The 14,828-nt window shown below is 34.2% G+C and overlaps 1 protein-coding gene across 1 annotated transcript; it reads left to right on the top strand.

The window, feature by feature from the left end:
- Positions 1–11,326: 11,326 nt before the first annotated feature.
- On the top strand, positions 11,327–13,779 carry LOC123312492 (all trans-polyprenyl-diphosphate synthase PDSS2-like). Its single transcript, XM_044896943.1, has 3 exons — positions 11,327–11,682; positions 11,737–11,849; positions 12,360–13,779. Exons 1-3 carry the CDS (start codon positions 11,441–11,443, stop codon positions 13,175–13,177), a joined length of 1,173 nt encoding a protein of 390 aa, XP_044752878.1. The 5' UTR covers positions 11,327–11,440; the 3' UTR covers positions 13,178–13,779.
- Positions 13,780–14,828: the final 1,049 nt, after the last annotated feature.

Here is a 14,828-nt window from a genome sequence, read left to right as displayed (position 1 = left end):
CAGGAAGACTTCGGTCGATAGCCATTTGATGATTTTTATTATCAATAAAGTTAATTTCTCTCTCTCTCTCTCTCTCTCTGAATATAACTTCTTTGAGCATAATCAGCTTAACTTCACCTTTTTTTCTGAATTGTCTGAATTGCTATTTCATTTAATGTGAACCAAATAAGTGAAAAATATTCTCTTTCGTGAAGTCCTAATGGCTCCTGGCCTTTGTTAAAGAATTTAATCGTTGTTTACTGAAGAGGCGCAAACGGTCATAATCATCTTATATGAACCAAAATACATAAATAAATCCATGAAATTTTAGAAATGGCGACACGTGAGAAGGAATAATTAACCCCAGGCTCAATTACGAAGTGGCAATTATATGATTGATATTTTTCCGTTAGGCTGGCATATTCCCATTTTCAGTAGTGCTAATGAAGAATTGATAACGATCTAATTATAAAACTCATTATATCCTCTTGACCCTGAAACGACATTTCATCCACGTGAAGTTCTTTAAGCAATTCAAACAATAGTTTGCCGACTTCAATATCTCACGTTATACAGAACGTGACAAATCTGAACAAACCTGGGGATATTTCTTGATTGGAAACCTGTGCCTGAGTTAGAGGCAGATCAATGAAAACGCGTAATTTAACTCAAAGTTGTTCACGTTTTCGTTGTGTCTAGCCCTCGATTACGGCACTTGGTGAAATAGAGCTATGACATCATTATTACCATGAGTTTTATTCGAAGTTTTCAGGGATATATGAGGTTTTGGAAAACTTATATCCGAATGAATATATCCAGAGACAGAGTGTTGTCTCTGAATATATCGTTATTTGGAGTAAATTTTCGATAAACCTGAACCTAAATTCGACCGTAAGAACACGTTGAAATATTCGAAAACCAGATTCAATGCCAGGTCAAAAGCGACTGGACATGGCTATCAATATGATCCGCAATAGTTTCTATTGTTTGGATTGTATTTCATATATATTTATTTATATTTAATTCTTGCGAATCTCTTTCAGTGCAAAGAAATGATGTTGTAGAAGGTATACATACATAGAGAATGGATAATTTCATAAATAATATAAATAGGTGATGAGATTCTGTATAACTTCTAGCAAATACAGTGCTTTTTCATTTATGAAAATTGAATCGAAAAGTCCGAATAGGAAATGAAACTTGGCAATGAGAAACGGCAGATAAATGAATTGTTATTATTATTATTTTTATTCATCCTTTATTATTGACTGCAACACAGTCCCTATACTAGAGGCATAGACTTGAATACAATGTCCAAATTCAATTTATTGCATCTCGACAAAATTTGAGATCTTGGCATATAAATTTATTGTTGTTATATGCAATTTCCCCTGGTAAATACTAAAGGCGGAAACACATTATTAAAACGCGACGCGACCCGATGAAACGTGATGCGTGTTGAGTCGAATCAAATGTATTGTTTTCTATAGAACAACATGATGTGAATATGAACAACAGACGCGACGCCACGCGCGTACAATTCACCCGTTCCAGACGCGTCAGCTCGCGTCGCGTGTTAATAATGTGTTTCCACCTTGATTGTGTATATTGAAATGTAGGTTCATAGTACCATTTAATTGAATACTCAAAGAACATGTACATACTGCAAAGTTTATTGTTGGTTTGTTCTGTATTTATACAAAATAAACCAACAATAAAAGAATCTATGGTTTATGGTTTATGTGACACTTATGTCTTTTTCCAAGTTCAGGTCGATTGACTCTTTAGTGTGTTCAGTGTGTTTACTGAAATACTAACACAATAAATGATTTCAATAAATTATTTATGTTTGAAATCCAAGTACCTACAACTTGAATACATATACAGGGTGAGACTTTGACTCCTACAAATATTTCAACAGTAGTAATTCTTAAAGTCAAAAGAAACACTTTTTTCCTTTACCATTTTTTCCGCATAGGCTCGGTTTAAAAGGTACAGGCTGACCCATAAAATATTGTTATTTTTAATTCTATATCACAAACGGTTTTATCGAATGAAATGAGTTCCGTAAATAGTTTTTCATTTATTCGATTAATCTTTTTCGAATACAAGATATCACCCACGTCTTCCAGTTTTTTCATTATGACCATTACGTACCATAAAATTCCAAAAATTCAAAGAACCCAACTCTTGAAACTAAGTTGGACGCTTTCTGATTAATATTTGAACGTTTTGTGAAATAAAAGTATTTTCCATATTTTCTCGTATAATGCGACGTTTTCAAGTAATTTGATGTTCCACAGATGTGTAGTATCACGGATTCAGCTAGTTATTCTGAAGGTGATTTTGTATTTCCAGGGGTGGTACAGTCCATTATGTAAATTTAAAATGGCTATATCTTTTTATCAGGGCCGAATCGGAAAAAATGGCATAGGAAAAAAGTGTTTCTTATGGCCTCAAGAATCTACTGTTGAAATATTTGTACGAGTCAAAGCTTTAGGCCTTAGACTCGATATCGACAAAACCAAAATCCTGGTAAGAAAGAAGAAAGCCTTCAAACAGATATCAGCAATACACAACCGTATCAATTCGGCATCACGGGAATTCTGGAAGCTGAAGGACTGAGTATTTAAAAATCACGATCTCAATCTGAAGACCAAGACATCTTGGTTTTTTGCGAAAGCTGGACGCCATACAGGCCACATATTTAACAAACGCAATAACGTCATCTAAGATAAATAATGCAGATGGAACCACATTCTGAGGATGCAAGACACAAGAGTCACAAGACTCCCCAAAATAGCTCTATATGGCGAATTCACAGGGGGAGCTCGGAAACCAGGAGGCCAATATAAGCGGTTTAAGAATATACTGCATCAATCCCTAAAATCAGTTAATGCCAATTATAACTGGGAACATCTAGCGTTAGACATATCACAGTGGAGGTCTTTGGTCCACAGTTATAATGGGGACTCGAGAAGAATACAGCGGCGACCATATCTGGTCATTGAACTTAACTTCATAAAGTAAGTCAAGTATCGGTGTGTTCTGTGCTTAACTTTAGTTCAATGTATCTGGTTGGTGACTATCCATGCCCGGAGTGTGTCTCTTCAGTCACAGGAGGACACACAGTCGCAAGTAGCCCTTAGAAATTATAAGTTTGATCGCACCGATAGTTTTATTTTTGAGTCTTTTTGTAGATTTATTCTCGGTAACGGGATACAGCAATGAATGACGAGTCAAAGACTCATCCTGTACATATTTGATCTGTTGTTGTACAGCCGATTGAGTTGAAAATAAATTTAATTGAATTCTGAGATCTCTTCGACTCTTCGACTGTTCGCAAAAAAAAAGATGGTTACAAGAATTTATTCTTATTATTATCCCTTTTTTTCGTAAACAGGTTCGGGGATCAATGCAACAGTTCTTCTGTTGGTATGACCAACAATAGGGACTAGTTGGTTAATTTAACCATGTTCCTCATAAAACGATTTAAAGGTTTATGGAATAAAATCGATGAAATCCGCAATGTAGGACGAACCGGTTAGCGATATGATTTCAACTTGTCAATATCACAAAGGATGAGGATGAGTAGTCTTCCTCATCACGTTGCTGGGCCGCGTGATTTTTTTTCTCATTATATAATCGCAGCACATGTCTTTCGACCTCATTATCCTAGGAGATTCATATTCGGTTATTTTTCCTTATATTGGCACATGTTTGATTATTCTCCACTTGCACGAGTGCTTTTTTCCAATAGTTTGGAGGAACGTTGAAATTAGAAAAATATGTGTTAATTCGACAATTTCAAAAATACTCCTGGCCTGTTGTATAAACTGAAAATTTATTCTGGGGACTCCTAATTTTGTAGGCGATTCAAAAACATATTAAAATTTTTGGTTTTCTTGAGTTTTCTGTAGTTGGTAGATGCAGAAAAAGTCGGTAATATAAATTTGAAAATGCTTTAGCGCATAAAAAACGAGGACACTGGCTGGACTCTTTCATGTGTTGTATTAGTTATTAATAAATAATTAATATTTAAATTCCTTCTTCTTAGCCTGTCCTCGTTTGCTGACAGACACAAAAGTCGTGAAAATGATTACATAATTCTAATATTTCAATCGTCTATATTTAGGATATGAAAAACAATGAATCGTCGATTTACTGCCAGAAGTTGATAAGTACATTTTTTACCATTTTTGTGTTCGTTTTGCATTACCAACGTTTATTAATTAGTTTTTTTCTGATTTCGGGCATTCATTATGTTCACAGAACTACTATCTATGTTATTTTTTGACTCATTAAAGGTTTCCTTTCATGAAGTTGTTTTTTTTGTAGGGAGAAAATTCCCATCCCCATTTAAACAAAACCAACAAAATGTTATCTACTTATCTGGTTTTGGCAGTAAGCTGACGAAATATATGCCTGTTTTGGTTCGATTTTTCGATGCTTTCAAATCGGTTCAAAACAGTCGCACATTAATTTATTCAGAGTAAGCTCGCGCGTAGCTTCCCAAATCATTGATGTTCAACAACTTTGAACCGATTATGAACAGTGCGCACCAAAACAAAGCTAATGCTTATATCACCGCCTTGAAGATTCTAATATCCTGTCTACCTTGTTTATGAATTTTTCAAAACGACAGTGCTAGTTTTGATATACCAATATATAGGAGTGAGAATAAAGTGTAACGCTCAAAATTCATATCTTCGGCAATATTTTGTAGGAAAATGCTCGAACAGGCAGGTCGATTTCTATTTAAAATCACTCAAATTTTCATTAATAATTGAGTTATTTGCATAATCATAATCATAATCTTTATTCATGCTTTACATACACATACACAAGTTTCCTGCGTGATCAAGACACAAGTTTTCGTTTAAAAAATCCTCTATTGCGTAAAATGCATACTTAATCAAAAACATCTTTATGTAACAAGTAGGTACATAAATTAGGTCTTTATGGACGAGTCCAAAAGTTTATGGCAGAGCGAGCAAAGCGAGCGAGGCCAATAACTTGGGCAAGTCCATAAAGCCTAATTATGTACGAGTTGCATACAAAGCTTTATGTTCGACTGCAATGCAGAAATTTTATTTTCTGAAATTATTTATTAGTAAACAAAATTGTTTACTTCCTTAATTTTGTGACAAACGTCATAATAATCCAAAAATGGTGCTGGAGAAGAAAGCGTAGAAAATTTAGCCGAAGCGCCAAAGAATCTCTCTTACTCACTAAATCTAAAATTGCTTATGAAAATAGGTATGCGGCCTTTAACGAGTGGTGTAAAACGAAGAAAATTGTAAAATCAGCAGAAGACAGTATTCTGGCTTACTTCAAAAAGCTCACAGAAGTTCTTCGCTATGGACTACATAGATGAATCGGAAAGTACTAAAATAAGTGTTGCTAACAGAATATTAGACCAGGAAGAAGTTGCATCAAGAGTATTGCAGATCGAAAACTGTGCTTCCACTTGGAGCTCGACTTCCTCAGGCATGCATTTTTATAATATCAATGAATGTGTTTTTAATATTCACTACCACACTAATGCTTAGAATAGTAATTCATGATTTTGTTTTTAGGTCGAAGTTCAATTCTTCTTCCTTGAATAAAGTGTTGTTTGCATCTAGTATAATAAATTATTATTAGTCTTTGGTTGTTTGTCACGCACCATCTATGAGAGATGGAATGCAGTTGAGAGTTTTGAATGGTAACCTTAATTTTTGTATACCAGAAATGCATAGACTTTTCGTCGCAGAGGATGATTGAGTATTGTTTCGATCTTTTAACAGGTTTTTAATAAAAAGGTTGAGCTTATCGAATTCGAATTATTACTTTTTCAATAATTTTTCGGTCAATAATATACACTTTAGGACTGATTGAAGCGTTATCGAAAACATCAATTTTTTGTAAAGTAGTAATCGATGAAAGAACTTATCGATTACATGTTCATATATTTCTGTAATTTTGTAATTCATCAATTGGTACCCAACGAAAAAGGTATGTTTCAACTACAACATTATCAATCATACTCATTGATGTTAAAATACATAAAAAAGCAAAAATAAGTTTCATTCCCATATAAAAAAAAATGTTGATAAAAAACCTATCAATAACCGAATCATCATCAGCAACCAAAGATTCATCCATTTCTGCCACAACATTCCTTATTAAAACCTACTTATAAATAGAACATGCAACACCACAATTATACATAAAAAGTTGCGTAATTTAAAATAAAAATTTACTTGTTCAAGCATTTTTCTACAAGATAGTGAGGAAGATATGCAAAGATGAATTATCAAAATATTTCGTGAACAAACATGGGCTCAGATTTGCACCCCTTCTGAGATCTGGGATGTCAAAAATGGAAAAGTTTTTCACTTTTTCTTCCATAAAATTGAGAGGGCATGACATATTTTGTTATAGTTTTCGATGCTTCAAGACTCTCTCATGATTATAAACAAAAAAATAGGGTCATCTACCTACTGTTTCGATAAAAGTAGGTACAACACTTGCGACTACCCAATTATTTGAAAAAACTTTTCCAGACCTTATTTTTTAGAAGGGTTTATCTCAGATCATTAGACCAAGAGTGCTTTGTTTCTTCTCCAAAAAGTTTCTTTATTTTTTAACGACTCCATTGAGAATATGATTGAGTTTAATACTCAATGATGACTAATAAAAGCATCCAACTCCTCGATTGAGATGCTAATTTCACAGGATATATACCCTTCTTTTTGGCTTTTAAAATCCTTTATGCGAGGATGTGAAGTATCAGTTTGCTTCTTTAAGAGTTCAAAGGACACGTCTTTGTTCAATGAAACCCTTTAGTTGAATGAAATGTGTGGACATGTGAATGTCCAATACAGAATTACAATATTATTTATGTTCTTTTATATAGAAAACTAAGTACACAATCACATTTGAAGTCAGCAAGTCGATGAAAATTGGATGGGAAAGTGAAAAAACTGATATGGGGCAAAGTATCAAAAAGCAGGATATTATAGATCAAAAGTTTCACAAAATTTTATTACAAAATATTTGTTTTGCATTGCATATTGTTTTCAATGAATGAATGGGGGAGAAGACTCGCTTGTAAAATGAAAAAACTTCGATGATCAACAGGTTTCGAGAATCTGAAAGTAGCAGATATACTCACAATAAATTAATTTTCGCCAGATCATGGGCAAGTTTTCAGTGCACTTTTTTGAACATCACGTTAATTAACGGTCTTGAATGAAACTGAAACCTTCTTTCAACCCTTGTAGCGGTTTACCCTGTTACAACTGACAGAGAGCATAATTTCGATCAATCTCCTATCGCGTGAGTCAAAAAAGGAAAGGATGGCACATGAGCAGCAGCTTTTCCGACACGCTGCCTGCAACGTGAGTTTTCTTGTTGTAATGTGAGAGGTTTATGAATAGAGGTAAAATAATTGGAATACCAAAAATAGAATTCAGTTGAATATCTTCAAATTCATGATATTCAAGATTTTCCTTCAAAGGGTTGAAATCTGATTCAGCTTGCAAAACCGCGCATGGGATTCATTATCTACATAACAATGAAATTGATGTCAGAGATCTACCAAGAGTAGGTAGGAATTTTCGGGCAAGAAAGATTAACTATGGAAAACGGGGGTTAAATTTTGAAGAAAGAAAAAAAGTAAACATAATTTCTTTTTTTTTTTTCACGTCCTGTTCAACCCTTGGCATTGATGCAGTATCTTCGTAGCCAATTTCCTCTTTATATATTGTTTTCCAAACAACCTGTTATTCGTATTATAGAGCTTGCAGTGTCTATATGTATCAACTTAGCACCTACTTGAACGACATAATAAAAATCAGAGTACTAGGGTGGCCATGAATAGGGATGCACATTATACTCGTCTCAAAAAATTGAATCCTTCTGCATGCTGTCTGTAAAGCGGGAAATAGGTTCAACTAGAGTAGTCTATAGGGATTGAAGGAGGCAGTGGTTCAACCACATCTTAAAAAAAATTGTTAGCAAGTAATTCTTAGGATGCACGACACACACAAAAGAATAACATCAACACAATGCCAAAATTATGTGTGTATTTCTTTGCTTTTCAAATCAAAAAATAGAAACAAGTATCGTAAGTGAGGCTGCAGAAAAAAAATTCTAGGTATCACACGTTCCACAAGTCATTTACGGAACTCGAGGGATTCCAAGACGAGCGTAGGTGGCTATGGCCTACGGTTACGTAAATTACTATTGATATTCAATCATAAAAATGGATATATGTAGCTCGAAAACATTGTATTTTTTTGATGGTGCACCTACACACCTTTTTTGCAGAATCAACGATAGAATACAAAAATGTTTCTTAAGTTTCTCATCTTCAAGTACTGGGGAAGTTTTTGGAAACAAATCATTACTGATGTTTGTATTAACTTAAATTAAAAAATTACAAGAATCGGTTTAATCGTTCGGAACTTACCTATCACAAAAAACTGAATTATTTATTAATATTCTCAAACTGATTACATAATCTTCTTACCTAAGAAAAGGCTTATATTTTATGGACATTTGTACATTGAAGTTAATGTTTTGAACAAGATGAAAAAAATTGAGAATGAACTTCGAAACAACACGAATCCAAACATAAATCAAATTGGAAGCACTACATAGTCTTGAAATGTGAGTACAAGTCATTAGAGGGGTGAATACAGCTAAGATCACACTGATTTAGAAAGTTATTTGTTTGAGCATTTTTGCTACAGGTGATTAGCAGTTGACGGTTGTGGTCGATGGTATAGGTACCTACCTCAAGGACCTGCTTTAGTCCAGTGAGTCTTGAAGGAATTCTCAATTGTCAGGGGAATGGTGTATTATGAAGCTCATTAAAAATATCACATCTTCACTATACAGTAGATATATGTGAAGCTGGCACCCCAAAATGCGAATTTTGAAGCAAAAATTTCAGGGTCGTTTGTCCATCGTAGGTCTATGGTTGTTTTTTTATTTGTCTAAAAATTATATAATGAACTGTATGACACTATCAGAATGTTGAGTGAGCAAAAACCAAAAAACAAAAATAACAAGAAAGTTGAAGAACTGTTTCTGCAGAAAATTTAAAGTTTGTATGAATTTTACAATGTTTGTTTATCTGTCTGAAATTTTTTATAGTGAGATATTTTTTGTTGACAAAACCGTGGAATTTATTGACGGTGAATATTTATGATGTACTTCAATTTAATGTTTGTATGTATATTCATAAATAAATTATTGTTATGACTTTAGCCTTGCGGCTTTCACACTCCTCTCAAGAGGAAAATTCACTTATCCCAGATATCTCAGATATCAAAAGGATTAAGCTCTATTGGAACCCTCTCCAGGTTTTCGGGCACGTGGTGGTGGTCGGGTCCGGGTCGCTCCTAGGCTCCCTGCTGTAGGTTGGATTCCTGCTCCACCCGCACTTCCTGTCGGAGCAGACGATGTTCCTCTGAATTTCCCATGTACTTGCGTACAGTTCTCTCCGTTCCCAGCAGTACCGCCTTCTGCATGACTCTATAGATATTTTCGTCCAACTGAAGTTTCCTCAAGTTCTCTAGTAGTTTCTTCGGTATCAGGCCTGTAGATGATATGACAATAGGGATGGTCTTGATATCTTTCAGCTTCCACTGTCTCCTGGTTTGTTCCTCGAGATCTCTGTATTTTGAAATTTTTTCGGTGTGTCTATCTAGAAGATTATTATTTGGAATCGCCACGTCGATGAATAGTGCTGTGTCCTCCTTATTCCTTATCCTTATTGATCAATATGAGGTCTGGTCTATTGTGAGTTATTTCCCAGTCTGTGAGAACCGTGCGATCCCAGTAGAGCTTGTGATGTTCATTTTCCAATACAGCATCCGGATGGTAATTTTAATAAGGAACCTTTTTCGAACTTAGAAGTTGGTGTTTTAGTGCCAATACTTGGTGAAGAATCTTGGCAACAGCACCATGCCTATTTTATTACTCAGTGCCACCGAACTTGACATCCCCCGGTAATGTGCTGGATAGTTTCATGTGTCGCACAGCTATAACGACAGCTATCGTTCTTCAATGAGGTATCCTGGCGATATGTATTATTATTATTATTCGTTCACGCACCGTTCGAGAGAAAGTTTTTTTGGTGCAATTTCTGAGCAGCGAAAACGTGTTTTGAATAGTATTGACCGTTTGTCCAACGTAAGTCTACTTTTGTCCACCCACAGAACCATACAAACCAATCTTTGAAAATTTTCGAAAGTATGAAGTTGGCACACCCAAATGCGAATTTTGAAACCAAAATTTCAGGGTCGTTTGTCCATCGTAAATTCATGTTTGTCCACCCAATTATTTCATTTGTTCACCCGAATGCGAATTTTAAAACCAAAATTTCAGTGTCGTTTGTCTATCGTAGGTTTTTATTTATTTTTTATTTTACATTTATCTAGGTAGGTACTGTCCGAGCATTTTCAGAGTGCAGCCATCTTTATTGCAGAAAAGTGTTTTTAAAGGCAGATATATTGTCGACTCATAGAACCAATGAAAGCAATCATAAAAATTTTTTGGTATGAAGTTTGCACAACTAAACGCAAATTTTTAAACCAAAACGTTCGTTTTTCTTTCCGCTGGTTCATGTTTTTGTACATCGAAAATTTAGTTTTGTTTTCGGGATTTTTCGAAGAACAAACTTTCTCCCAGAAGTATATTCGTAGTTGTAAATGTGATGAATATTCCGAATGAGCAACTTCTAATAATAAATCTCGAAATTTAATCCACCTCGTTGCAATTGTTAGGTTTTGAAAAATTTTTAACTGACCCCATCTTTCGGAAACTTTTAGAAGGTCAACTTTCGACACGAGTATCTCACAGAAAAGACATCGTGAATCTGAATATGATGCATATTCTGAAAGAGCAACTCTTCTAATAATACTCTGCATTTTTTTCATCTGGAGTGCGGGAAAACTGTTTTCTTTTCGTGTTACTGGGTTGAGTACTATATATGTAGAATGAGTTAGGTTTTAGGTTTATATATTACTGGGACTGTATGTCCCAGTATGATCATTTTGGACATCTTTTCTGAAAAGGAATTTCAAAGACCTTCGACATGAGGTGTTACCCGCCCCTGTTCTCGGATGCAGTGCATCGATGCACTAGGATATCATCCAAAATGTATCCCCGTATTCCCCGTACAAATATTAATGAACGTATTCCATTTCCTATGAGAAATATCAGTGGAGGCTCACTCTCATTGGGACACTCTGTATAAAAAATGTCAGGAAAGTCTTGATGTGGTTTCTTCTTCGAATTTTCAATTCTATGACCCATTGTCAACCTCTAAACGCACATGAAAAAAGGTTAACTAGTTTTTTTTTCCATCCATGCAAAAAAATGAAGGTGTGTTGTAAAAAATTATCATTTATTCGTTCTCCTCCATTTTAAAAATTAGTGTTATTAGTCCAGTCAACCAGTGAAAATGAATGCCCTAAGTAGAATCGTTTCTTCTCAAAGGTATTCTAGGAACCTTATAAGAATTTCCAGCACTTATTATTCCACCGATGATAGATGGATGATTGCTGTGAAAAATGCTGAAAAAATCGTAGGCTATTCAACTTCTTTCATGAATTTGAGATGGTTACTTACTGATGAAATTTCAAATATCGCTTCTTATGTCTCAAAACTTATAGGAACCAGGCATCCCATGTTAGGAGTTGCAAGGTAAATAAATTTAGATTCTTAAACTTTCCTGGAATTGTAAGATTTTTTCCTCAGAGACCTAATACAGCAAAATGATACTGCAAAATGGGGCCTGATTGTTCTTTTGGTATCGAAAGCAGGAGGGATCACTTCAGGAATTGAGGATATTGAACAAGATGAATTAACAGGTACGTTGGTTGGTTGTGTATTAAATTTTTTAGAAAAACTTGAATTCTAGGAATATGCCATTAATCGTGCATCTTCCATTTCCCTTCACAGTAATCTTAAATTCACCTGTCAGTTGCAATGTTCTGTATTTTGAAGTTAAAACCTAATACTGCATTTTTCATCCCTTGAAATCCAAGAACAGTTATCTTGTGACATGTTAACTGATATGAAGGATCAGCTGATGATATACCTCCAATTTATTGTTAGATTCCTTATACTTATATATATCATATCATATCAGAATGTCGAAATAATTTTCGTGTTTCAATGTTTCGAGGTGTCCACGTACTGTATCTATTTGTACAAAAGCTTTGAAAACGTTTTCATAAGGGTAAAAGAGAAAAGATACTTGGACAAGTTAGCTTTGGGCACACTGTGATGAATTATTTGTTCTTTGTCCGTGAGAATTTAAGAATTAGTTCAGTATAGATGATTAAGTAGCTAATTTGTTTAAAATTTTTACATCATAGGAATACTTCATACTCAAAGAAGCCTTGCAGAAATAACAGAAATGATAAAAACTGGACATCAAATGCACAGTACTATGTTGACTCTGAAGGAAACTGATGAAAACTATAAGAACTTACATTTTGGAAACAAACTCGCCTTGTTATCTGGTGATTACTTATATAGCAAGAGTTTCAAAGATCTGGCGTTACTAAATAACAACGACTTGAATGAAATTATTGCTACTTCTTTAAGGGATTTAGCTCACAGTGATTTTATTCAGCCTAGAGATCAGTATGACAAGCCACTTCCAAGTAAACCAAACCCAAATAATTATAAGAATCAAATATCTGAGTCAGATATGGGACCTTACGACATAAACAAGTTCTTAGGAAATCCTAGAGAAGAATGGATCCTAAGAAATGTGCTTGGAGGCATTACTCTGTTAGCTAAAAGTTGTAAAGGTGCCATGATACTTGGAGGACATCCCAAAGAATTCCAGCAAATAGGCTTTGAACTTGGAAGGAGTTTAGGACTTGCATGGCAAGCTAACGAGGAATTGAAACCTTTTATACAAAATACCACATTACCTTTCAGTCTCACTAGTGCCCCTGTTCTGTTCCAACTTCTTGAAGAACCAGACATGTATGAACTTTTTGAAGGTAGTAATTATCAGTATAAAGAGATTAGAAATAGAGTTCTTAATGGAGAAGGCATTAATAAGACAGTTGATTTATTACAAGAATTGAAGGAAGAAAGTATGGATATTTTGGATACTTTTCCAAGAAATGATGCTCAGTTCGCCTTAATGCAATTGGTGGAAGCTTTGTCTCCATACTGACTCTAAAGTTAGTTGAAATAATATTGAATTGATATCATTATTGTTGTCAGCACATTTTCATAAACAACAAGATTGATATGGCTGTGATGATTTTGTGCATATCAGAAAGTACCACTCTGTCTTCGAATTGAGTTGTGCTTCATTTTTTCAGTTTTTTTTTTGAGCTCTAGCAATATAAGGTATCATTAATTGGATATTCCAAAACATGTTGTTTATTTTATTTTGTTTGTTACCACATAATAATCTTGTGATATTGAATCATGTTGAATGATAGAAACAATTTTAATCGGCAGTTGAAATCAATAATATGAGTGAAGCCATTAAAACAATATCTCATGAGTATTACATTCTTTACAGAATTTTTTTATATATAATTTATCTACCAAGAATATTTTAGTTACAAATGAAAATAAAATTATTTTTGTTGTAATTCAATACTTGGGTGATATAGATCAATTTGTTTCTTATCTACAATTTTAGCTATTGTTGTGCTATGTTATATACAAAACTTTTTTGCTGGTTGAAAAAGCTTTGTTCCATGCATTTTCCAAATGTGATATAAATAGATTGTGTTTTTAGGTGAAATAAAATTTTTCACAGTTTCTGAGTTTTGTCAATCTCCATTCAAAACCCGTTTTTTCAAAGTATCGGAATAAAGAATGTACAGGGTGGGCAAATATCGATGTTTTAGCACTACAGTTTTTAAACCAGAAGAGATACACAAAATCTGATACCCCATTCTCGTTCTCTTTTTCTGAGAAACTAACAATTGTAGTAGTCATTTTTAGCCACTTTCTTTTGTTTTTGAGTTATAAGCAAAAATTGGAAAAATGGCGTTATTGAAATAAATTTATATCTCCGTTAATACTGATGCTAGAGCTCTGAAATTGAAACATTATACAGGCACTTTTTCCGTAGAATCCAGTGGCGTGCTCGCCTTTTTGGCAGGATTTTTAATTACGAAGCTATTACCCAAAGTTATGTTTTTTTAAATGGGAACACTAGTTTTCTATGCAATTTTTTGAAAGCTTAATTTTTTCTGATGTCAAAAATATATAACATCATATGGTTTGTACCATTATAAATAATAGAAAATGGTCAAAAACTTTTTTTCTCAATATTTCTATGGTTTCAACTTTTGATGAGCACAGAAACATATAGCATCGTATGATTACCACTGTCTCCTTCTATAAGTCTTCATTATTATGAAAATTTATTAAATATGTCTTGATTCAAATTTTGTGAAAATTGGTAAAAAGCAATAAAAGAATGATATTGCCTGAAGGAGACTGCTTTTGTTATAGGAAGCTCTATTTTTCTGTGCTCGTCAAAAGTTGAAACCATAGAAATATTGAGAAAACAGGTTTTCGCCCATTTTATATTATTTCACCATTTGGCAATATAGACTAGAGATTACATGCGTAATTCCACCATTATTTCTTGGAAAGGAGAGAATCAGAAGTACTCGATGTTGCCTGTTGCCACATGCTGTGTCACATTAACACGCATTGGCATTGCTAATTAGGCTTGACCTGGTCAATCAATACCAAAGAGTATCTTTGCCAATACATCACCCTTCCAATCAGGTCCTTTCTGCATATCTTCCTCGAGGTAACTCAGCTGTGTTGCCACACGCTACTTACCAACTCTC

This window comes from Coccinella septempunctata, chromosome 4 (genome assembly GCF_907165205.1).
Source record: "Coccinella septempunctata chromosome 4, icCocSept1.1, whole genome shotgun sequence".
Taxonomy (NCBI): domain Eukaryota; kingdom Metazoa; phylum Arthropoda; class Insecta; order Coleoptera; family Coccinellidae; genus Coccinella; species Coccinella septempunctata.
Note: the sequence above shows the minus strand (reverse complement) of the source record. Positions and strands in the feature narration are given on the sequence as shown.

What these genes read in the sequence shown, in the direction of transcription:
- LOC123312492 (XM_044896943.1), top strand. Translation starts at nt 11,441, where the DNA reads ATGAATGCCCTAAGTAGAATCGTTTCTTCTCAAAGGTATTCTAGGAAC. An exon ending in CCCATGTTAGGAGTTGCAAG is followed by an intron (nt 11,683 to 11,736) that starts GTAAATAAATTT and finishes TTTTTTCCTCAG; the next exon opens with AGACCTAATACAGCAAAATG. An exon ending in TGAACAAGATGAATTAACAG is followed by an intron (nt 11,850 to 12,359) that starts GTACGTTGGTTG and finishes TTTACATCATAG; the next exon opens with GAATACTTCATACTCAAAGA.